General features: G+C 38.1%; 6 protein-coding genes across 12 annotated transcripts; 3 read left to right on the forward strand and 3 right to left on the reverse strand.

Annotated features, from left to right (window-relative positions):
- Positions 1 to 577: 577 nt before the first annotated feature.
- On the reverse strand, positions 578 to 6,232 carry LOC117608476 (uncharacterized). Of its 3 annotated transcripts, none has more exons than XM_034333672.2 (12): positions 5,956 to 6,232; positions 4,745 to 4,933; positions 4,287 to 4,652; positions 4,050 to 4,227; positions 3,839 to 3,984; positions 3,505 to 3,758; positions 3,231 to 3,416; positions 1,639 to 2,013; positions 1,437 to 1,562; positions 1,084 to 1,370; positions 926 to 1,018; positions 578 to 848 (listed from the first exon to the last, which is right to left on the reverse strand). In XM_034333672.2, exons 2-12 carry the CDS (start codon positions 4,927 to 4,929, stop codon positions 735 to 737), a joined length of 2,310 nt encoding a protein of 769 aa, XP_034189563.2. In that variant the 5' UTR covers positions 4,930 to 4,933; positions 5,956 to 6,232; the 3' UTR covers positions 578 to 734. The 3 variants fall into 3 exon arrangements, with proteins under 3 accessions (XP_034189563.2, XP_034189562.2, XP_034189564.2); XM_034333671.2 differs by lacking the exon at positions 5,956 to 6,232 and adding an exon at positions 5,521 to 5,731; XM_034333673.2 differs by lacking the exon at positions 5,956 to 6,232 and adding an exon at positions 5,237 to 5,488.
- Positions 6,233 to 6,361: 129 nt separating this feature from the next.
- LOC117608466 (uncharacterized) lies at positions 6,362 to 12,271 on the forward strand. 3 transcript variants are annotated; one of them, XM_034333644.2, is made up of 5 exons: positions 6,362 to 6,693; positions 6,793 to 7,116; positions 7,329 to 7,674; positions 7,747 to 9,211; positions 9,284 to 12,271. In XM_034333644.2, the coding sequence occupies exons 2-5, from the start codon at positions 6,943 to 6,945 to the stop codon at positions 11,265 to 11,267; spliced, it is 3,969 nt and encodes a 1,322-aa protein (XP_034189535.2). In that variant the 5' UTR covers positions 6,362 to 6,693; positions 6,793 to 6,942; the 3' UTR covers positions 11,268 to 12,271. The 3 variants fall into 3 exon arrangements, with proteins under 3 accessions (XP_034189535.2, XP_034189534.2, XP_034189536.2); XM_034333643.2 differs by having other exon boundaries at positions 6,810 to 7,116; XM_034333645.2 differs by lacking the exon at positions 6,362 to 6,693 and adding an exon at positions 6,729 to 6,747.
- On the reverse strand, positions 11,785 to 15,341 carry LOC117608484 (transmembrane protein 209). The gene is made up of 8 exons (XM_034333696.2): positions 15,163 to 15,341; positions 14,936 to 15,061; positions 14,557 to 14,858; positions 14,160 to 14,480; positions 13,950 to 14,083; positions 13,550 to 13,876; positions 13,245 to 13,466; positions 11,785 to 12,956 (listed from the first exon to the last, which is right to left on the reverse strand). Exons 1-8 carry the CDS (start codon positions 15,207 to 15,209, stop codon positions 12,828 to 12,830), a joined length of 1,608 nt encoding a protein of 535 aa, XP_034189587.2. The 5' UTR covers positions 15,210 to 15,341; the 3' UTR covers positions 11,785 to 12,827.
- Positions 15,342 to 15,399: 58 nt separating this feature from the next.
- On the forward strand, positions 15,400 to 17,586 carry DEF8 (differentially expressed in FDCP 8 homolog). 2 transcript variants are annotated; one of them, XM_034333702.2, is made up of 7 exons: positions 15,400 to 15,845; positions 15,917 to 16,208; positions 16,279 to 16,449; positions 16,559 to 16,612; positions 16,714 to 16,955; positions 17,027 to 17,262; positions 17,340 to 17,586. In XM_034333702.2, exons 1-7 carry the CDS (start codon positions 15,642 to 15,644, stop codon positions 17,584 to 17,586), a joined length of 1,446 nt encoding a protein of 481 aa, XP_034189593.2. In that variant the 5' UTR covers positions 15,400 to 15,641. The 2 variants fall into 2 exon arrangements, with proteins under 2 accessions (XP_034189593.2, XP_076547569.1); XM_076691454.1 differs by lacking the exon at positions 16,559 to 16,612 and having other exon boundaries at positions 15,403 to 15,845.
- A 324-nt stretch (positions 17,587 to 17,910) lies between these two features.
- LOC117608501 (phospholipase A2-like) lies at positions 17,911 to 18,911 on the forward strand. Its single transcript, XM_034333733.2, has 4 exons — positions 17,911 to 18,232; positions 18,286 to 18,445; positions 18,538 to 18,690; positions 18,774 to 18,911. Exons 1-4 carry the CDS (start codon positions 17,911 to 17,913, stop codon positions 18,871 to 18,873), a joined length of 735 nt encoding a protein of 244 aa, XP_034189624.2. The 3' UTR covers positions 18,874 to 18,911.
- A 39-nt stretch (positions 18,912 to 18,950) lies between these two features.
- Positions 18,951 to 23,338, reverse strand: su(r) (dihydropyrimidine dehydrogenase su(r)). 2 transcript variants are annotated; one of them, XM_034333655.2, is made up of 16 exons: positions 23,198 to 23,338; positions 23,011 to 23,121; positions 22,578 to 22,910; positions 22,197 to 22,505; positions 21,802 to 22,125; positions 21,504 to 21,714; positions 21,248 to 21,432; positions 20,947 to 21,162; positions 20,710 to 20,874; positions 20,474 to 20,626; positions 20,282 to 20,402; positions 19,941 to 20,203; positions 19,682 to 19,858; positions 19,385 to 19,609; positions 19,160 to 19,317; positions 18,951 to 19,089 (listed from the first exon to the last, which is right to left on the reverse strand). In XM_034333655.2, exons 1-16 carry the CDS (start codon positions 23,240 to 23,242, stop codon positions 18,999 to 19,001), a joined length of 3,087 nt encoding a protein of 1,028 aa, XP_034189546.2. In that variant the 5' UTR covers positions 23,243 to 23,338; the 3' UTR covers positions 18,951 to 18,998. The 2 variants fall into 2 exon arrangements, with proteins under 2 accessions (XP_034189546.2, XP_034189547.2); XM_034333656.2 differs by lacking the exons at positions 18,951 to 19,089; positions 19,160 to 19,317 and having other exon boundaries at positions 19,413 to 19,609; positions 19,687 to 19,858.
- Positions 23,339 to 23,714: the final 376 nt, after the last annotated feature.

Consider the following 23,714-nt stretch of genomic DNA (forward strand, 5'->3'; position numbering starts at 1 on the left):
AATACACTAGACGAACGGACACTATCATTGATATTGTACATACATACATGCACACATTCGAACAATGTGTACATATGCATACGTACACATACATCTGCACCATCAACGTGCACCCAACTAAATACATATATTATTAAGTATGCTATATTAAGTTTCCGTAAAATACATTATAATAAAGATCATCGTACAAACACTGCAAATATACCTTATACTAAAGAAAACACGTATCTTCCTTACAATTTGTACTGTCGCGTAATTTTACAGTTGTGGGATATTACAGGTATTCAACTTACTCAACTTTTCATAATATCTCGAGCAACGACGTTGTTCAACCAACGCCGTTGTTTCCATTACTTTAAATAACCAACCGCGTATTTTCAAGTCTGCTCGATCGAGCGTTATATTTGTGCTTAACGGTAAAACAAGGGAAGAGAGAGAGAGCAACAAACACTCGCACCAAGGTAAATGGTAAAGTAATGGTTCGACTTTTAGTCTTCTCGAACGTTCAAGCACTCTACTGTTTACGTATATGGTAACGGTAACTTAAGTTCCATCTTTTATCCGTCTTGTTTCGTACCGTGTTTCAAAATACATAATCTCATGATCGCGACGGTATTTCTCGGTTAAACTGAAAAGGATCATCGAAGGCACGTATCAGCGTGAAAACGGTCAATTATTCAAACAACAATATTAGTCACCAGACTTGAAAAGCACAGTTTCTCCGCGTTCTTCGCTTAGACAGGTACCCCGTGAACGCGAAACCTATATAAACAGGTGTATTCCAGTTGACCATGGTTACTTTGTATCCTTAATTCCACGTATTCGTAAGGCCTCTCGATCGTTGCATTCTACATGAAAGAATCACAGTGAAGTTAACACGATTATTGAATAATGCAGGACACAACGTATAGCTTCGTTGACTCACTTGAACAGGAAAGTATTGTAAACTATCGTCCGATGCGGCGAATTCGTAATCACCGAACATCACAGGCGCGGGATCATTTTCATCTTCGAAACCCTATATGTACAAACGTTCGATTAATTTATTAGATATGAAGAAAGCAGAAAGATAATTTTACACACCCAAACGTTGAACTTCTTCGGAGCGCTCCTCATTTCTCCGTTAGGCAAAATTGTTTTTGCCGCGTGCTCGAACGTGAAGCCAGTCACGAAAATGGCACTACGTAACTTGATTAACAAATATCCTGGAAAGCCTTGAAACGCCCAACAAATACCTGGTTGTATCGGATTTCCTTGTATCACCGTACGAGGATCGTTATTTTCATGATGAAGCGTCAACGCAAGTAATTTGAACACTCTTGTTTTTATATCGTACTTTTGCGTGCAACGGGTGCTAATGATCTGACCCCCTGCGTACAATCAATCAATGGATTATCCTCGTGAAAAATCATTATCATCGATCAATTTCCACTTACCGGCAGATTCTAAAGCGTAATCGACGCGTCCTGTTTTATCCGCGTCGTACACTCTCAAAGCCTCTTTTACTATTTCGCGTACACGATCGTCCGATACAACGTTGCTACTAACTAATTTGTCCCCGCCTGTAACGAACGAAAGTTTCAGAAATATTTCTTACATACAAATTTAAAGAAAGGAGACTGCGCTTCTTTAGATTACCGCTGTCCCTATCTGCAATCGTCGCGTCCCGAAAATCTTTATTAACAAAATGATTGGCCACGATCGCCTCGATGCGTTTCTCCAGATCTTCTTTGGTAACGAAATTTTTATTGCAACACGGTTGCAACTGTGCGTAAAGTTCCTTCAGTGTTTCGAATTGTAATTTCATGTCCTCGATCTTCCGAGCGTATAAGTTTAATTCAGGTGTGCGTTGACTATATTCCTCCAATTTTTTCTCCAACGACAATAATTCCTCTTCCCCCTTCAAGTAGGATTGCTTACCAGGTGTAAGCAGCTCCGACGTTTCCCAGAACTGTCGCGCGATAACTTTGGTTGAAAGGAACAACGTTGAAAGGTATGGTGAGCACCAACAACCTGAAATGTAAGCACGTGACACTCTTTAATCATTGCTAGCTTTCGCGGCTTGACATAATTACCGAGAGAAGGATAGACGAAGGGACTCACCGTTCCGATGACATCGACATAATAGATAGATCATGTCCATATTCCTCGCGAAGCGCAAACACTCCAATTTTATATCGCCAGTCGAGGAATCCTACTCCCTCTATCCTTCTCCCATCTTTTCATATAATAACGCGACTTTAATGATTCCATCAAATCTGTTTTTTTTTTCCTTTCTTTTCTTTTCAATTTTTATACACATAGCATTATGAAATTAGCGTTTTTACGAGTGCATCGAACGGTGCATGAACGTGTTTTTTACAGATACCGTAGCATCGTTTATAGATATTACTGTTAGCACCTACTGCTCGATTCGATTCATTTCTGATCGCGATGAAAACGAAAATAAGAGTAAACTACTGTGCATGCAGTACGCATATGTACGTTGAAAAGAAAACACGACAGTACACCTTAGCATCGGTTAAAATAATGCAATATTTTACTGTTGAATATAAGAAATATGCATAACTTCAACGATATAGCGATTACAATGACAATGTACTATGATGGTAATAAGCTCCGTCATAAACACCAAGTTAATAAATCTAAACAACGACACTAGCAAATCTAATAAATAAGCAAATATAAGGAAACAATTGCTGCCAAACAATTGTTGCGTGGTTATTTATAAAATACATGTTAAAAATATGTAGTAACAGTTAATGAACGAAGAAATTGTGAAGAATAATATATCAGACCCGATCACCAAAGCAAAATTCCGTTCAATGCTAAGGCATCTCAGGCAAAGACACGTTCATACTGGGCGTAAAGTACGTTGGTAAATTTTTAACTGCTTTTATGTATTCGATAATTAAATTGCTTTGGAAATATGTTAAATTGATAATATCGTTAAAGATGCGATAGCTCGTCTCAGTGACATCATAGGGAACATTATGCAGAGAATCCAGACGAATAAAGGATTGCTTTTGCACGATGTAAGCTCCTGAAACAAAAAGAAAAACAAACGCCAGGATAGGTTTACCGGCTTTCCCGAAGATGCCAGGACAAAAAACACGATCTTCTAGGCGAACGCTAGATTACAGATTAAAAGTTAACGACACAAAGGTGCTGATCCTTATATTGTTGAATATCTTAAAGCGATTTTTATTATTACGTTATTTCAAATTTACCAGTCAAAAGAAGTAATGGCAGTAGAGCGACCCAAAGTACTTTTGGGCTTCTTTGGTGCGTCCATCTTCTAACGCCAGAAACTCGGCTCAACAACCATGAATCAAAGAAGAATATTTTAACCATAAAAAGGTAAACATACTGCGAGCAACGATCAGCTAATCGCCATATTTTGTACCACCATGATTCTACAATTGAAAAAGAAATTTTCATTTTACATTACACTATGTCAAATTATACATTCGATTAGAAAAATATTGATAATCTAACAAATACCGTGTCTTTGATATTCGTAAGTAGCACTATATTCTCTTCTTTTAACTGCTTTCAGCTTCAAAAATTCAAGCAGTTTGCTAAACCATAGAACAACGATCGAAATAGAATTCATAAATCGACGCGTTATTGTTTTTTCTCTATCATGGTAGCTCGTAATCGCTTCGTCCAATTCTGTGTCAGAATCGGTACAAGACGTAACATTGTATTTCCGAGAATGGGTAGATTTTGATTGCGAGTCAGAACGTAATGATTGCCTAAAAAAAAAAAATCAAACGTTTATTTCAATAAATGCTCCATCTTAGATATTATATAAATAATTGAAGAAATCACAAACCTTGTACGTGAACTCAGTGACGTTTTTGGTACTGCGTAAACTGCTTCTCTATGACAATGATACTGTTCTACATGTGTCTTTTTATATTGTATCTTTGATCTTGCTTCGGAACTCGAACTACGCGACTGGTGGGCATCGTTTATGGGCTGCATTATATCAGAATAATATTAATTAGTTACTTATTAATATTGAATGTAGCTTCTACACTCACTGTAGAGATGTTTACATCCGATTCCCTCTCCTTATCCATACTCGTCGAATCATACGCTCCGCTCGTGTCTGAATGGATCGAGCGTCGAGACATGTTTGGCATTGCTAATATACCGGGCGCTATTTCATAGCGACACTGAGACTTCGCCGAGTAAGTATAGTCTGTTTTAGGGAATACACTGAAACATTTTATCGTATAAATATAGAAAATTAAGAATTTAATATTACGAATACCTACTTCCACCAATCACCAGCTTGCTCATAAATCTCGTGGGCAGATTTTGGTCTGTTAGATGAATCCTCTCGTTCCCCTTCCTCCGAAGAATAATCGCTGGTAATAATCCTACGCGGAGAAACGCTTCTACGACCTTTCTCGTTCTTCCTCCCAGAGGGATCTTCTTTATTGTCAGTCTGACCGTTTGAAAATGTTTGTCTCTTCGCCTTCTGTCGTTCGGATCGACGCTCCACCCTTTTTGTACCGGTACAAGTATTTTCAAGTTTCCTACATTCCTCTTCTGACAAAGTGTCAAGCGTAGAACTTTCCTTTCTACTTTCCATTGTCGTTTCCATGCTTTGATCGTTAGTCTTACTACTGCTACCAAGTCTGAAGGAATATTAAAAATTAGTCCTTGGAATATTACACGAATGAACTTTCTACATCATGCCCCCAAAAACAATCAATATTTATACACTTACGACATTCTAGAAGCGGATCTTCTGCTAACCTCTCCAGGAGTGTGAGATCTCTCTTTACTTCTACTTCTCAAATCGTAATGGTGTTCTAGAATCTCTGGTTCAATTAAGGCACGGTTTTGTACCAAAGGAGTTTGGGAACGTGATCTGCTTCCGCTTCGTAGTCCATAATGTCGTTCATTCTCCATAGTCCTATTCAAAACCAACAAAAAGCACATTACTGTAAAAAAAAGCAATACAGATCTTCATTCGGAAGGGCTTTAAAGCGTCTTGAGAAGTGTACTTTGTTCCGGGGTGTCTAACTTAAGCTAAAAATAGTTCCTCTCCTGCTGAAGGATATCCAGACAAAATCCTTCTGTCATGAGTTTCTATTTTGGGCATACCTTTCCCTCTGCCTCTTGCCCTTCATGATTTCAAATTTTTTCATAGAAATCATCTACAGTGCGAGCAAGTTTAATATGCCACAAGAAACTAATTGCCCTTTTTTCTTCTTACCTCTTATGAAGCAAAAACAACACGTATGCACGGAACGCATATATAGATGACCTGCTCTCGTTTGTATCTTAAGATATTCATCAAGTATATATAGATTCAATAAATGCGAGGAATTTATCCCGCGGCATAAGCATTACAGGATTTAATTGAATTTCAAACTGTTTTTTAAGGCTACACGTGCGCATAGTTCATAAATACCATATAGATACATCCGTACATATTAGTATCACAGTTTAATTTCGTCGCTTGTTTTCACGAAACCTTCTATTTATAGAAAAACTCACCGAAAATATATAAAATTAACTGACGATATTTCTTAAATGATACGATATGTTGTGCATTCAGAAAAGTAGAAAAATGTTCGTTTTGTAATATAAACTGTACAAGTCAATGACTGTCATCGTTGATTTACAACGTTTGACATCATTTGCGCGAACGGTTTGGAACGGAACACTTCAACGGGAACACACACAACACACAACGCGTAATAAACGACGAACAGCCGTACCTATATGCGCGCGCATCTTACGATGATTCATTTTATGTTGCTCCCACTATACTTCAGTATTCCATAAAAGGCTACCGAAAAAAAGAAATCAAAGCCAAATTCTGTTGCTCAAAGATAAATCGATAATATAGATAACTTTACCGATAGTTGTTAAAACCATATTTCTGATTTACGACGTAAATGCATTTATGGTGAAGAACCTTATACCTACCGAAGTCGTTTTTATTAATCCGAGAAACCGCTTTCACGTGGCAAAGAAGAAAAATATACTAATCAATTTAAAAAAAAAAGGATCAAGATGACCTTCATGTTTTTAAGAGATATCACAGACGAAATATAAAATGTAATGTACAGGGTCAAGCAAAGTAGACTTCCCTAGGGAAAATGGCGAAGTTCCAGGCTACGTCTCCCTTCCCGACTTCCTGATCATTCCTGTTGATTTCATCGGGTTCCCGGGTACCCGGGTGCTCAGTTCTCCCCGTAGACGTCCCCTTCCTATTTTGCTCGATACTTACAACTTGTTTCGAAATAATCACGTTACGCCATCTGTAAAAAGGAACTAGTAACAAATTTATCTGCCCTATTAATTTCTTTACCGATCGACTTATTGCGTTTATTGATCAGTTTTTTTAAATCGAATAATCGTACATAAATTTATTAAACGGCATTGCTTATGTTTGGAGCTAGTTGTAAATATTTATTAAAGTCAATGAGGAAATTCGTGGGTGTAATTCGTAAACGCGCAACATTACAAATGTTTGTGGCTATAGCCATCTATCGATCCTCGGAAGTATTCTCGGCCGTTCGAAACGTTCCGAAACAATTTCAGACGTGACTTGAGCTTTTCGAAAACAATATAGAGAACGTAAAGTGAAATGATGAAATGTAAACTGTAACGAGTACGGTGCGATAAAGAGCGTAAAAAGGAAGATAAAAGAAGAGAGAAAAGGTGAGTCGGTAGAGTGTCGCTGTATTACATAGCTCTCGTAAACGGTTGATAATGGTGAAAAATACTTTGAACGGTTAATAATAATCTGCTATTATATAGAGCCGTGACTGTTGCAGCAATAAGCAAGAGGCAGAGCACAAGGGTTACGGTTAATCGCAGCCTGGAGGGAGCAAGAGACCGGGTGACTGTGGACTGCAGGCTGTGGGCTGCGAGTAGCAGGCACGGGCCAGTCAGTCCACCAAACAAAACATGGACGCCGTAGAAATAAATACATCGGATTCGTCACAAAACGAAGAAGGCATCGTCTCCACGGTAGAAATATGCCGTGTTTGCCTTCTTGGTAATTTAGTGATGAGAGACTTGTTTCTGGAGAACGAGGTTGATTCTCTTTCAGCAAAAGCGATGAGTTTCGCCAATGTTAAGGTTAGACACGTAATTTAGAGGTTAAATTTTGTATGGTAAACCGTAAAGTAAATTTATGCTCGTTATGCTCGATACATGGCACAACACAACACGACACGACGCGATAAGTAAATCTATTAAAGAATATAAGAAAATATCAGGAAAATTCGTTTAGAGATGTATATTATAATCTTTCGTTTCGTTTCATCACTGACGCTGTTCGTTTGTTTTAGATGTTACCCGGAGATGGCTTACCGTCCCGCGTCTGCTGCATGTGCGCGGACAAGCTAGAATCCGCGTACGAATTTAAGTTACAAGTGGAACAAGCAGACACAGTTCTTAGAGAAAGATTTGTCACTATGAACATAAAGGAGGAGCTGTTCTTCAATGAAGTTGAAGTACATCTAGATGCTGGAGAACGAAACGAGGGTATAGGGGAGATACATATAGATAATCATTATCAGAACAGCACGGGAAGCCTAGCACCCATGAGCCAAGAAGAAAAATCATCTCTCTTAAAGGATCAATTAGCTCTGTTACAAGTGGAAAAGCTGACTGAAAATGAACAGGCTATGAGAGGTAAATTAAGATCCGATCAAAGAATAAAATAAATCGTGTTTATGGTGTTAAAAGTCCATTTGTGTTTCCTAGAACAGAACAATAGTCAAACAATGGAAGAAGTAATTGATCAAACAATTACAACAGAACAAACGTCAGAGGATTGTCTGAATCACGAGGAGGAGGCTGTAAAAGCGATCGCGGAGGCCGCCAAAGGAGACGATGAAATGTTGAAGCACCAAAGTAGGGATAATAATTACATCGAGAGGATTCCACCCATGGAACACGATTACATACTGCAACAAGAATGTATATTGTCCAATGATGGTCAACAAGAGCAGCAAGAGCAACAACAGCAACAGCAGCAGCAGCTTAACGATTCCGAGGAATCGTTTCCGCGCGAGGATTGCGCGGAATATGTAAATTTATTGGTAAAGGCGGCCGATGTGACGAGTCAGGAAGATGAAGACGAAGAGGAACAAGAAGAGCCGGACGATGCAAAAATGGATATTAAAATAGAAGAACATTCTATCTGTCAGAACGAAACAAGAAGAAGTAAACGTAAATTGGCTCGACGAAGCTTCGACGCGAAACAGAATTCCGACGAAGAAAATTATTTTGAAAATCTAAATTTAAGCTCGAGATTGAAAACCGTCGAGCCCTCTGATAAATCTGACAAAGTATTCTTCCTCTGTTATCTCTGCGACAAGGAGTTCCTGTCGAAGAGCGTTTTGAAGGAACATATGCACTCTCACGAGGAAGTTAGAAAAGCGTTGTCCTTAAAAAAACCATCAGAAACACCTGAAAAGAGTGTATGCAATGTGGCGAAGTCGCCTCCATCGGGTAAAAGATCCAACAAATGCCCTTACTGTGGCAAACAGTACATCTACATAATTTCGTATAGCAAACATTTGAAGAAACACGAACGAGAGAAGGAGGAGGGTAAGGAGGACCCGATGCCGTTAGAAATCTCGTTTCACGAGGACGAGCACAGTTTGGACCTCGAGGATTACGAGGACGCGCAGCATTCGAATTCCGAGTGTCGGAAAAGAGGTAAGAGGAAAGACAGTTTCGCTAGAACGAAGACGAAGAAAATAGAAGACGACGACGACGATGAGGATGAAGAGCATGGACAAGACGAGGACGAAGACGAGGAAGGAGAGAACCGAGAGGAGAAAGGCAGTAATTCGACCAGAGAAGAGGAACAAGAAAATCAAAGCATGGAAACTTTTCCGTTCGCTTGCGACAAATGCTCGCAGAAATTCCATACGAAGCGTGGTCTACGAAAACACTCCGTTTCGCACGTTGTCCTTAAATGCAGTATCTGCGAGGAGGAGTTCGATTCGATGGAGAAGCTAAGGAACCATCGTGCGAAGCATGTCGTCGAAGGCGTGTTGAGCGAGCAGGATTTCGAAGCCGATACGACAGAATACACCATCGAGAAAGAGAGCGGAGATTACGGAACGGAGAGGAAAGAAAGCGGGGAAAGAATCGAAGACGAAGAGGGTGGCGAAGCGGGGCGTGTTGAATTAGAGAACGGGTCTGGGAAAAGCGACAGGTAGGTATTAAAAGAAGCAAAAGATATTTAAGCGTTTCAGGAACGCATCTGACAAAATATCGTTCTGTTTAGAAACACAGAGACACAGGGGCACGAGTATAGTTGCAAGGCGTGCTGTCAGCGGTTCGCGAGGAAAGATTTGTTGCTGAAGCACGTGGAACAGCAGCACGAACGCGTGAAAAGTTTCAAGTGTACCCAGTGTAACAAAACGTTCGGTAACGAGCTTACATTGAGAAATCATCTTATAGCAACCAATCACAAAACTTTCATTCATGGACAAGAATACGATCCTAACAAGCGGATCAAACGAGTCGCCGCGAGAGCGGCGCAGAAGATCATCGATAAGATTAAAACGGAGGACGGTTTGGAGGATTACGACGAGGAGGACGAGGAGGACGATAACAATCTCAGGGCGGATCGCGTCGGTTCCATGGACGGAAATTATGGTCGGGGTAAACGGGATACTTCCCAGAAGAAGCATAATAACAAGAAGGAGCTGGAATGTGTAAGTTGCAATAAGAAATGTTGCTCGAAACAGTCGTTGGCTAAACATATGGAGCAGCACGTGAAGGATGAACGAGTGGTTAAATTGGAGAAGCAGAAACAACCGACGGAGAAGAAGGGACAGAGGAATTGTACCAGCGACGATGTCGATGGAGAGAAGAAAGATGACGATTACGACTCGGATTTCGAGAGCGGATTGGACTGGCCGATGGACAATCACGAGTGTGCTAAATGTAAGAAACGGTACAGTACGAAAAAGTCGTTGCTGCGGCATCAGTTGTTGCACGAGGAGCCAAACTTCGAATGCGACATCTGCAATGTTAAATTCTACCGTAAGGATAAATTGAAGGCTCACTACGACAAGTGCTCGGAGAAGAATCCCGATCAAGTAAGGAAGTGCAATATCTGCGGGGACAGTTTCGAGAACAATGAAATTCTAAGGGAGCATAGATCTAAGCACGTTACCGAAGGTATCCTCACGGAGGAGGATCTAAGAGACATAGAACCGCGACCGGAGGAGAAAAAGCCGGGTGAGAAGATCGGCCGGAAGAGAAGAACCGATATCGTCGGCCTGGAATGCACGGAATGTAACAAACAGTACACCTCGAGGAAAGGATTGTTGCGTCACATTCAAGTTCACGAGGGGAAGAAATACCTCTGCGACATATGCCCGAAGAAGTTCTACAGAAGGGAACATTTGAAGATACACGTAGCCAAGCATAACATGATCAAACCGTACAAATGCACGCGTTGCACCAAGCGTTTCATTAAAGAGGAACAATTGACTAATCATTTGTCGAAGCACGATCGAACCTTCAAGAAGAACAAAGAAACGGATAGTTCGAAGAGATTTCTTTGCGAGATCTGTTCGAAAAGCTTCACCCAATCGACCACGTTGATCGCTCATCTCAGAGCGCACAATGGTATAAAACCGTATGTTTGCGAGGTTTGTTCTCGTCCGTTCACAACGAACGCCTATTTGAAGATGCACATGAGAACGCATACGCAGGAGCGGCCGTACATTTGTCAGTACTGTTCGCGGGCATTCGCCAGGGCCGATACGCTTGCCAATCATTTGACCTCGCACACAGGCGAGGCGAAGTATCATTGCAAATACTGTCCGAAGAATTTCCGTCGTCTGAAGTCCTTGAAAGAGCATGTTTTCATTCACACCGGCCAGAGGCCTTACGCCTGTCCGACCTGTGATCGACGTTTCAACAACAACGGCAGTCGCTATGCTCACAGCAAAAGGTGTAAACAGAATTTCGTTCAAAATCAGAATCGCGGTCAGGCGTTGACCACACAAGCGCAGTCGATTCAAACTCAACAAAAAGTGTTGCAACAGGCTACGCTTGGACAGTGTCAAGTAGTGAAGGCGCAGAATATTAAGACGATCACTATTACCAGGCAGTCCGAACCGATCACTGCGCAACAAGTAATGCAACACCAGGAGATACTAATGCCTTTGATTCTTCCCCTTACAGTAACCCTCGCCGATGTTGGCGAGGAGGTTATATTACCAGAGGGAAGTAAAATATTTACTACAACTTAAATCGACATCATCCTTCTTTCGTCGCATTCATTTGCTCTTCGCATTTCGTTCAGATTCGCTTAGCTCGCTTCCTATCGTTTCCATCGATACTTTGCTCCTAACCTAACTCGTTCATTTAACGAGAAATTAATATTTATCCGTGCTATGTAACTGGTACGAAGGAGGGAAGAAAGAAGCAACAAATTTAGAGACGATGTAACCGAAACGATAGAGCGTTTGATTTTGTATTATACGTTGTATATCTTTCTTATATTCTTCTATATTTAGTTACGAGAAAAAGTTACAAAGTTTATGGGAGTTGGATGAAGTTGAATAGGAGTTGATACTTCTTTCTTCGCGTGTCTGTTCGTTCTAACGATTCTTCGGTATTGACATCAACGTTTGACCATTTTATTTCGGCATTTGCCTGCATTGTTACTTGTTTTCTTATAGATTGAACTCGACTTACGGACACGCGAATGTATGTAAAATATTTACATACGTAGACTCGACGTGTAGACGCATTTTCATATATTTGAAAAAAAAAAAAAAATAGAAAAGAAGAAAAAAAAGATACAAAGATTGTACAGGATTTTTATATGATCCTTTTCGTTGCTGGTTTCTCATTTGAAACGTTGAAAGTTTGTTAAATCTTGTAGAGTCGTTTGAAAGTAATCGATACTGGTATATTCGTTAACGATTACTTCTTATTCGCTTCGAAGACATTGTCCACTGGTGTCGTTAAAAATATGTAGCGATTCGATAACGTACAGATTGTACGAGAAATTTTTGGGATTGATTTTTTCAATTGGAAAAAGATAGAAATTTACACACGAACCGTTGTTGCTCTTAGACTGTACGTTGAATAGACTACTATAAGTTTTATCGTAACACATGACTGTGGTGTATATATAGATTGTTTTTAAGCGTACGAGAACCGTTATCCAAAGATTGTATTATAAATTGTACGAGAAGTGCAACGTAATTTTTTTACAAAACATACATGCCTTTCAATCGTTGAACTGTGACAAAAGGGAAATATAAAATTGTATAAAAATTATATTGCATTAGTAATAACGGTGGAAATAAATGCATTCCTTCTTACAGTGTAAGGAATAGGAATGCAGATATTTTTGCGATCCTTTAGGTTCACGCATTTATTCGAATCGGTTCGTTCCATTTTAATGAAATTCTGCGGAGCATTCTGCGGTTCTTGTTATGTTTCGTGTACGTGTGCACATTAAATAAGTACACTTTAAGGTTTGTAAAGCGCAAAATAAGAAGAGCAATTGTACGCTGTATTACAGCGTCTCAGTTGATGACAATTTCGATCGATACGGATCGTGATTTACGGTTTATTTGTACATAGACGTAAGTACTGTGAATAAAACGTTCGTAGTGTCAAAATGATTAAACAATATTCTGTTTTTCCACGTTCTGATTAACAGACATACTGTCGCTGTTACAATACTTACAATTTTAATCATTATTACAAGATTCTGTATAAAATAATTGAACACGTATAGTTAAAAAAATAATTTTCAATTAATGCTGTCAGGCATTACCGCGTCTTTGCAATATTCAACCATCAATTACCCATAGAACATTTATACCCGACGTACCTAAACTAACTCGACCCAACATACCATTATCTCTCGTCTTAACTATGTACAGAAACAACAGTAGCGTATGAAACAAGTTGTTTCTACCCTAAAAATGAGAAGAGAAAAAAAAAGAAATAATTAATTTCAAATGTTCAGATTTCATTTTGTAAAGTTCATTTAATTCAGGAGTGGGCAACTGTTTTGGCTCAAGGGCCACTTTGTAGAAGCGGAGGGCCGCACCTTTTAAAATGATTCCATTCATTAGTTAACTTTGCATTTCAGAAAAGTATAAATTGTATCTTAAAAACACAAGACGAATCTTCGGTCGCGCATGGGAAAAAAATCTCGATTCAAGGCGGCCACTTTTTGCCCACCCCTGATTTAATTTACTTACGCGTTGTATTTCTTCGTAATCGCTCGGGGACGCATCTCCGGAAGGTGCTAAACTATAATGCGGTGGATTTATAGATTGGCACACTATTATGGGTCCCTTACTACGTGGCAACGTCATGCCAGCTTTGGCCATGTATCTTGACGTAAAGGGTCGCGCATCTGGTTGATCTAGAGGAGCTTCCAGTTGCGTGTCCATATACGTTGATACTAAATGCATAATTATCTATAAAAGCAATGGAAGTACACATTGAATCAATTCTTCTTTCGAGAAGATTTTATGAAAGGGTTAAAAGATTATTTAATCACCGCTGAATCGGTAGGTAAACTAGAATCCCATTCTTTCCCATTATACGACCCTCCGCCATTCCACTTAAATTCGCTCATAGAACCTCCATTCGCGAGTGTTTTGATCCTTTTGACAAGATACTCTTGATTGTTAGAAAGTTCCAAAAAAGGCACCAAAGTTGGTAAGGTAGGAATAGCTGAGACCAAAAACGGTGCTTGGGCTAGTTTCCTTAGTCTGTCCAGTCCAACGGTACCTGGTTGAGAATCGCTCAATCCATGACGAACCAGAGCCGCACAGACGTTATCGATTTCATTCGCTACTCGTTCAACGACTGTTTTACTGATCCACTGAAATCATAGAATTCATAATTAAAATTGTCGTCAATCTACAGCAATGTTCACTTATTTCCGTTTTACTTGCCATACGGAGATTAGCTGTCCATTCGTTTGCTTTGTTTGGATCAATTCTGTATTTTCTCCAAACATCGGGTGCACCGAATATACCTCTAGGTGAATTTCCTTCTTCGGTACCAGGACTAGTTGACTTTGATTTATCTATGGAGGAAAACCAATATCATAACGTCCTGCAATTTCTTTTTCTTTTTAATAAGAAACGTAGTTACAATCTTACCAATGATAGGCGCTAATTGATATGCACATCTTCTTAACAATGGAGAAACTTCCCCAGGGTTTCTGATTGCTGGATGTGACCAGAACGAGCTAAGTAAATTAGAAGGTTGATCTATGTCTGTTGCTAGAACATGCTTCCTTTGATGAGTTTCATCTAAATAATTTTGCAGTTCCCTTTCGCTCTGAATCAAATCTTCGCCGGTTAAGCTTCCGTTTGGTGAAACGTTGAGAGATTTGTTGAATGATCCGTTAGGGCTAGATGCAGACTTTTGCGACGTTGGACTGCCATACTTGAAGAATTGACTAGACGATGAAAAGTCCTCTTAAAACATACGTTTACATACAGTGTACATATATTTATCTACCCTATCGGAATGGAAAGAATGAATTGGTCGTACTAGATTCGCTTAATCCCGGAGAGCCCAAAGAAGCCATCCGTCTATTGAGACTTATACACGATAAATTTGATGGAAACGGTGACTCCGATGTTTTCTGCGGCGACGAAAGTTGGTCCTTAAAAAGGGGATCATCCTCGGACACTCCTAATAAACGTCTTTGTTTCGGACTTAAGGAAATCGGTCGCACAGTGAAACCCGCCCACGCATATTGGGTTATATGGTAAAGAGCATTTAGCGCAAATATCGAAGCCAAACACCATTCAGCCCAACAAAATGGTTTATATGCTGCACCCCCATATAATCTGAAAGATAATGATTGAAATATGTATATCCTGTCCTGTTGAATGTTGATAAAACCGGTAGGTAATTGATGTTTTACATGTCAAAGATTAGAATTCCAAGCAAAGAGGTATTAACGAAAAACCATGTAATACTGTTTCTCGCTTTACTCTGGGACTGTTTTATGTCCAGCGTTTGTTCCACTTGAGGTTTGGCAGCCAAAACTCTACAATTAAGATTAATTAATGATAGAAATAAACACGTGTATATAAGTGAACAGGTTTCTAACCTCAGTTTGATTTATTTTCATTTTTCAAAAGCAATTACCTTGCATTAGGAGAAATACACCGCATCGGAGACGTAAAATTGCTCATTTTTATTACTTTACTGTAAACGCTTATATAAGGAAGATCTTGTCATTCTTGAAATAATATTTTTTCGAAAATCAACGATGGAACAGTTTCAACTGTAACGTAGTATAGTATGCCGTTAGTTGGATGCAATAATTCAGGTGGCGCTTAAATGGCCTGTTTTACCGATGCGAAATTCGGAGTTCAGCGTCGACTGCCTCGACGCTTGTATCACGTTAATCATTTTGTTGAATAATAATTTGTGCCTAATCAAAATATAAATTTGTATACAGTTTTATTTTATACAAGCACTAGCTCAATGTGCAATATCTGTTTTTATCTGACATTTAGTCATTCCAAATGTAACAAATTTTGTATTCTTGGAATATATAAGGATAGTGTGACAAGTATACAAAAGTGATATTAGAAATTATTCATTGAAACCACGTAATCAAAATGGTAGACTTGAAAAATAATGTAAATGAAGCACAGGATTCTAATGATGAGTCAAGGATGAGAACTGATAGTTGTGGAACTATGCCATCAACACCTTCTTCATCATCTGATTATATGACAGGGGAGGCAGATGACAGTTCAGATAGCAAAGCTGCCATACCATTTAGTTTAAAGTCAGTGGAAACTGCACTTTCATTATCTAAGGTATATGATCAGTTTTCTTTTTGCAATAATATTTATTTGTTATTTGTATCTTATTATGTCTTACTTTCAAGAGTACATGCGAAGAGGATCTGAAGGAGATGGTACAAAAATGTAAACAAATGGTATTAGAAAGCGCAGAATGCTCTGCTGAAAGAAAATGGCTAGTTAGACGTTTAATTGAATTACGTTTAAGAGTGCAAGAATTAAGAGAAACTTCAGAAGAAAACTTATTAGAAACACAAGTAATTCTTGGACATCACCTAGTACCACAAAAATATTATATTACAACTTCTGGAACTGTATATTGTGATCATTGTAGTGGAGCTATTTGGGCTATGCTTCAGTCATGGTATATGTGTAGTGGTGAGATTCTTTTTGTTACACTTTATTATTTTTCTATGAATTTTTATAATACTTAAACATTTCTTTTCAGATTGCAAGTTCTGTTGCCATTGGAAATGTTTAAACAACATATGTAGAGTATGCGTTCATGTAGTTGCTAGCGAAGCAGGTGGTTATACTCATACAAAAGATATTTGTCCTGAGCAAGGCTTATCAGGTCAAGGATATAGATGTGCTGAATGCAAAGTTCGAATAACATTCAGTAAGTATAATCATTAATAATTCCATTGTTTGGCAATAATTAACATACTAGTTTATTAGTTTATGATACATATTATTATCATATGGGTGATTTATATTTTTATTACAAGCTTTCTCAAAAGGATTATCTTTATCTTGTTTTGGCAGTCCTTTCAAGAATACAGGTAACATACATGGGGTAGAAATAAGCTATACAGAATATACATATAAAATAAAAACTTAATGTTGGATATTCATATTTTTAATACATTATTTGTAAATACAGAATCAGCATGGATTGAACCACGTCTTTGTGACTACAGTGGATTGTATTACTGTCAAAGGTGCCATTGGAATACCGCAATGGTAATACCTGCAAGAGTAATTAGAAACTGGGACATGGAACCGCGACTTGTATCTCGAGCAGCCGCACAACTTTTAACACTTTTAGAAGAACGTTCTGTTTTAGTACTAGAGGAATTGAATCCGAAATTATTTACCTTAGTCCCAGATTTATCTTTAGTAAAGGTAAAATATATGTTGTAATTTGTGATTAAAGAATGGAACTAAATTACGAATTCGGAATTAATAACGAACAGAAAATGCGGGAGGAAATACAAATGATGAAACGCTATTTGGTTCTATGCCTGGAAGCTAGTAACCAAGGGCTACCGTGGAAAGTTGGAATACGTACTCACATGATTGAAAACTCGGGTAATTATTCGATTAAAGATCTCGTTGATTTGAATAATGGAACACTTTTGGAAGAAATACGTGCTGCGTACGATGTTATGCACGCTCACATTACAGAACAATGCGAATTGTGCAAAGCAAGGTAAATTTTTAAAAAATCAGAGCACTCCAGATTATTTTGCAGCTCGGTCAATAACTAAATTTTAATCGTATTTATAGGGGTCATTTATGTGAATTGTGTGGTAACGATGAAATTATATATCCATGGGATGTAAGTTGCATAACTTGCCATCAATGCTCAGCTGTTTATCATCGAGCTTGTTGGTCGAAACTAAATGACTGTTGCCCACGATGTACAAGGCTTCAAAAGCGACGCGCCTTACAACATCAACAAAATTTCCATACAGATGACAGTGTTACAGAGGACGGGTTGAATACCAGTGAATCGTTGACCGATACAACATAAACACTACATAATTTTGTATTATATTCATCCTTTCAGTCGCTGACAATCTTACGTTCATCGTGCTTATTCCGCGAGTTCATTATACATTCTGAACTGTACATATTGTATGCAAGTGTTTTGTAATAAGGTAAATTAGAAATTTTACATAATAAAATAATATCTTGTACATATAATGACGTAAATCATAGGGTTACAATTTTTTTCAAGTAACTAAATTGGATTTTCCAAATGCGTGTTATCATCTAAGACCTTTGCCTTTAAAAAGATCTAAAAACAGATTACGCCATATAAATATCAACATCTCAATGCTGATCATCGTATTTTATGTATAGTGGTATTACAATGTCTTCCTTTCGCATCTTTCTGTTATTTATCTTATTTCTTCTAATTGTCGGATTTGGAAAATGTGATAATACTAATAACGAAACGTTAAAAGAAACGTATGTCAGTCCAATTGAAAAATCAATTCGATTATTTATGAGATCTGGACGAACGATCCGTGAAAAATTTACAAATATTAAAGAAGAGTTTAAAGAAGTAGTGTTTAAGATACCGTTATTAAAAAGGAATCCCAGAGAGAAAAACGAAACAATGATCAGCAGTATTTTAAATCCAATTAAATCAAAAATTAAAGCAATTTTTCCAGGTATGTAATTAATTAATATTTTGGAGTATGGAATAACCAAGTATTGATTGTAGGGACATATTGGTGCGGCGATGGCGATATATCACCGAATAAAGAGGATCTCGGTTTCTTTGAAACAGCAGACGCTTGCTGCAAGGCTCACGATTCTTGCCCAGACGGTATTCCAGCAGAAGGAATACGAGATGGACTTTTAAATAATGGTATATTCACGAGGTAATTATAAAACAAACATGATACTTTCCAAAAGTGATTTGAACTCCCTTGTGTTTAAAAAAAAATAACATTCATGACTATTCCACAAACAGATCACCATGCGACTGTGACGACGCCTTCTACCGATGTTTAAAAGACGCTAATAATATTGTAGCATTTAAAATTGGAGCTACGTATTTCAATATTTTAAAGCCTCAGTGTTTCAAAAAATATTTACCCGTTGATGATTGTACAAAATATCCATGGTAACATATTCCATAACAATCGCTTAAAATTTATATAAAAGATTTCGTTTCAAACTGTTGTTTATTCATTATTATATTTACAGGCTCAGTTTACTAAATAATAAGTGTGATAAATATACTAATAATTATACTCAACCAGAGACATTGGAATGGTGTGACAGTCCAAAGTTTACTAATATGTAAAATAAAATCATTTTAATAACAAAATATTTAAGCTTCGACAGTGTTTACTTTCTACAAAATACATGGTACAAAAATATTATAAAAATGTTGAAACGAAATAAAATACCGTATACGTTACTTCTACTTTAGTATGCTTCTGATAATTCAGGAAGTTCAAACATTCCTTTTGGTGGTATTCCTCTTTTAATAACGTGAGGTATCGTTTTAGGTACCATGCTGAAATAATAATGTTCAATTGTTTGAGATAAGATAAAAGGAATCATAATTCAAAAAAACAAAGACTTACGTTATACAATCTATGATAGGACACACTGAAAGACAAAGTGTGCAACCTGTACAATCATCAGTCACAGTTGGAATGTGAGTTTCAGAATCAAACTTAATTGCTTGATAACCAGAATCAGCACAAGCCATGTAACATTTTCCACAGTTTATACACATGTCCTAGAACATTTAAATAATGTACATTAACACAATGATGAAAGTAACAATGATGATACTTGAAACATACATCATCTATCAGTGCTACCACTTGCTCTTTGGTGTTCAAATTCTTGAAGGCCCCAATGTAATCCGTAGCTTTACCAATAATATCTTTTATTGCTGGTACAGGTATGCTTAGTTTTGGGGCAGGTCTCGTTATCTCAATGACATTATCAAGCGGATTCGATCTCGCTTTAATCTCGGCTATCTTTTCTTCCCGAAGTTTCTGATACTCTCCAAAATATGGTACATTCTGAAACACACGTTGATCATAATGTCATACATCACCTTCAAATTATGAGGAAAGTCTGTTTATTTTACTTACTTTACCAAGAGCATGTTGGAAAGCAACTGGTTTCCCTTTCTGATGTTTAAACGTTGGAGGACTTTGTCCATCCCAATCTTCTACTTGTTTAAGACTCTTCAGATACAGTAGAGCTTTTAAACCAGTTATATAATCATCGATCAGAGTAAAATCTTGATTCTGTATCGCACTGCAGATCTACATGTTATGAAATAATAATTGAATACAATTAATGTACATGTTAGAAGCTTGGACCCGATTAAACAGCTGATCAAATCACCTGCACAACTGATGCACCGCTATGCAAAAATTGAAGAGCAACATCTGCTGAATCGACACCACCAATTCCCAGTATCGGAAAACCAGGAAGCGCTTCAGCAATAGAAGAAATTGCTCGTAAAGCTTGAGGTCTCGTCGCATTTCCTGACATGCCGCCATAAGTTGTAGCCTTCTTATAGCCAACAGCTGGCCATGGTGTTGCATCAGCGTGCAATCCCATTAATCCTTGCACCGTGTTTATGGCAGATACTCCGTCAGCGTGTCCTGTTACAAACAGTTATCCGTTTGAATATTGATTAAAACTGTATAGTTTAATTACCCAAAAATCTATGAAAAAGGTACCTTCGTAAGCTGCCTTGGCTATAGAAACAATGTCGGTAATATTAGGTGTTAATTTCACAAAAAATGGTATCTTCACAGCTGCTCTGACCCATCTTGAAATATTTCTCACTAATTCAGGGTCCTTTAAGGTAATAATAATTATGTTTCTTGATAAAATTTTAAGGAAGTATGAAGCAGTTATAGAAGACATACTTGTCCACAAGCCAGTCCCATTCCAGATTCTCCCATTCCATGAGGACAGGACAAATTCAATTCCAAGGCATCGGCACCGGCAGTTTCTGCTTTTTGAGCAAGTTCTGTCCAATCTGCTTTATTGTACGTGCACATAATACTAGCGATAACAATCTATCAATCAATCAAGGTATTTTTCTTTCAATATTAATGCTAAACCAAAAACCTGTAACATCAAATGCATATTGTCTTCAAACCTTAGTTGGAAAGTCTTTCTTCAATTCTGTAACACTATTGCACCAATACGCTTGTGACTTTTCAGATATCAATTCGATATTCAAGAAACTCCCTTGTTCTGGTCCGTAATGGTGCCGTGAAGTCGTACCTTTAACGATTCTTGGTGATACATTAGTGACAAGATCCTAGAATACCACTAATATAGGTTGTTGTTCCTTAAATATATTTAACGATTGGCTCATTTAATAATCACATACTTTATCCAGAGAAAATGTTTTAGTAACAGCAAAGCTCCAACCCGCTTCAAAAGCTCTCCTGATCATAGCGCTAGAGGTGCACGGCGGTGCAGAAGCAAGACCGAAAGGATTTTCAAATTTTAAACCGCAAATTTCCACGGATAAATCAACATCGTCAATTGGAGTGTGAAATTTAGGTAACTGGGGAACCTCTGGCACTTTTAAGTTATAAGAATTCTGTGGAACAATAATTAAAAAGATTTCACATACACCCATGTAATATCAAACGAAAAATATTGAAATGAATCATTGGACGAATTACCTGAATAAATTTGTGAATATACCAGGCTGCTGTCTTTCCATCGTTTACAGATTCAACAGTAGTGTTCGCAACCCCAGCAAGGTCTCCGCCGCAAAACACTCCAGGCACAGAAGTACTCAAGGTCTCCCCGTCTACTTCCGGTAGATTCCATCTATTTAGCTTAACAGGCGCCATGGCTTTAACCACTTGAAGATGAAGTTTCTTTTAATTTAGTTTCTTCTGCAAAATAAGAATTCAACGTGACTAAAGTTCTTACCACTGGGATCTTGTAATCCTGATCCAAAAGCAGATATAACAAAGTTCGCTTTCAACTTGCAAACTTGTTCTTCGTCCTCCACCCAGTCACCATTCTCGTTTTCTTCGGTTCGACAAGATTCTATCCCAACTATTTTTCCATTTCGTACGATAACTTGTTTCGGTGATTGGAAAGGAAGGAACTCGCATTTTTCTTCCCTTGCCAAATCGAACTAAATGCATAAAAGAACATAATTGAGGGAATGTACGAATATTTATAACGAAGAACGTGAAATCTTGTTTTGTATAATAATCATTACTTCTTCAGGAACTGCTCGGATGTTAGTGAATCCTTTCCTGAAAACGACGAAAACTTTCTTCGCGCCGCATCTAAGAGCCGATGTAGCACAGTCGAAGGCTGTATCTCCGGCACCGAGGACAACGACATTCCCATGAAGAGATGGTAACTCGTTATTTTTACATACACACATTCCTGGTTTACTAGCCGTGGCTACTTTCGGTAAAAAGGTCTTCGACGTGAAGAAACCCATTTCTTCAGTGAGACCCGAGAAAATTGGAATAGTCTTTGCTTCGGGAAGACCGAACCCTAAAAAGATCGCTTTGTATTCGGTATCTTGAAGACCCTGAAAGAAAGATCATCGTATAGACTCTAAACGGTTTGCTCCATTTCATCAAATCGAGTCATCTAACAAACCTGTATCGTCAAATCGTTTTCAGATAAAGCTCTGCCCATTTCGATCTTCACTCCCAGATCTTTCGCTAGTTCTATCTCAAAATTAACAACATCGTACGGTAATCGGTACTGAGGAATTTCCGATGAGCTCAAGCCACCTATACGATTCTCTTTCTCGAAAATCGTAATATCATCGTAACCCAAACGTGCGAGGAATGTTGCACAGGATAAAGAAGCTGGACCACAACCGATCAAAGCAATCTTAGTATCTGCGTGTGGAACGCTTTGACCAGGAATCCTAGTTTGAGGTATATTCATTCGCTTAAAGATCTAAAATAAAATAGAATTTTAATTGTTCGTCATAGATAGCGTATAAAACGTTGATAAAATAGATCTTTTTACATCGGTAGCGAATTGTTGAAGACCTCCGATGTTGATCGGTCCTTCTTCAGACGCGTGCAAATTACATCCACCTACGCAAAGGTCACTGGTTGGACATACCATGCCGCAAGTCAGACCAAGAGGATTATCCGACAGAATTGCTTTCGCTGCTCCGTAATAATTTTTATTTGAAATAGAAGTGATGAAGGACTTGATGTCCAGCTGGGTTGGACACGATTTCTGACACGGCGCATCCGTGCATTTTAAACATCGGGCAGCTTCTTTCAATGCACCGCGTTCACTTAATGTTGTATGTTTAATATCATCGAAATTCTTTGTTAAAGGTGGGCATTTCTGTAAGATGATTTTAAAAATTTATTTTCTTTCCAAGGTTTTTTTTTTTGAAGAAAAATTTTAAAAATAATTGAATATCATGCGATAAGATATATCTTACGCTGCATTTTTCGTTAATGTTCCTCTTCCATTTCTTCTTATTTTCTTTGGTACGCACCGAAGGAACAAGGTTCGCGAATGGTTTTATCTTTGGATTTAGGCTCAAAAGATTCTACGGAAAATATAAAATATAATTGTTCAATTAAAATATGTTATAGATAAGCATCAAAATTATTTGTATTACTTACTTCGATATCGGGCACATCTTTGGTCAGAACCGCAGTAGCTGCCATTTCGTCTCGGTAATTCTATTTAACGTTGTGAATAACAAATCACTGGTGTACTTGTAACTGAAGCAACTTACTTCGAGTTACCAATATAATTGATCGATCTACTAGATTGTCTCTTTATATCTTAATGTTTATAATTATCGAAGGAACTTTATCAACGCATACGTAAGTATTACGTATGTAGATACACATAGTCTGTTTGAGTTGGAATATGATGATAAATGGGCAGCGATGTATAATATATATTTACGTGCGTGTAGTCTGACAAGTATTAAAAGTCTTCTAATTTCCAAGGAGAGGGACTGATAAACGAGTTGTTTCCCCACCACGGGATTCCTGGTAAAATAGTCGAGGCTGCCGTCCCTGAGCCCGCTTTGATTGGCCAGTGTTTTTCCTTAATAATTCAAAAACGAAGCTTCAAAAAACATTTTCACAAAGGAAAATGTTGTTCGGAATCACCTCAGGTACCATCACC

Source organism: Osmia lignaria, chromosome 2, assembly GCF_051020975.1.
Source record: "Osmia lignaria lignaria isolate PbOS001 chromosome 2, iyOsmLign1, whole genome shotgun sequence".
In the NCBI taxonomy this organism is placed as follows: Eukaryota; Metazoa; Arthropoda; class Insecta; order Hymenoptera; family Megachilidae; genus Osmia; species Osmia lignaria.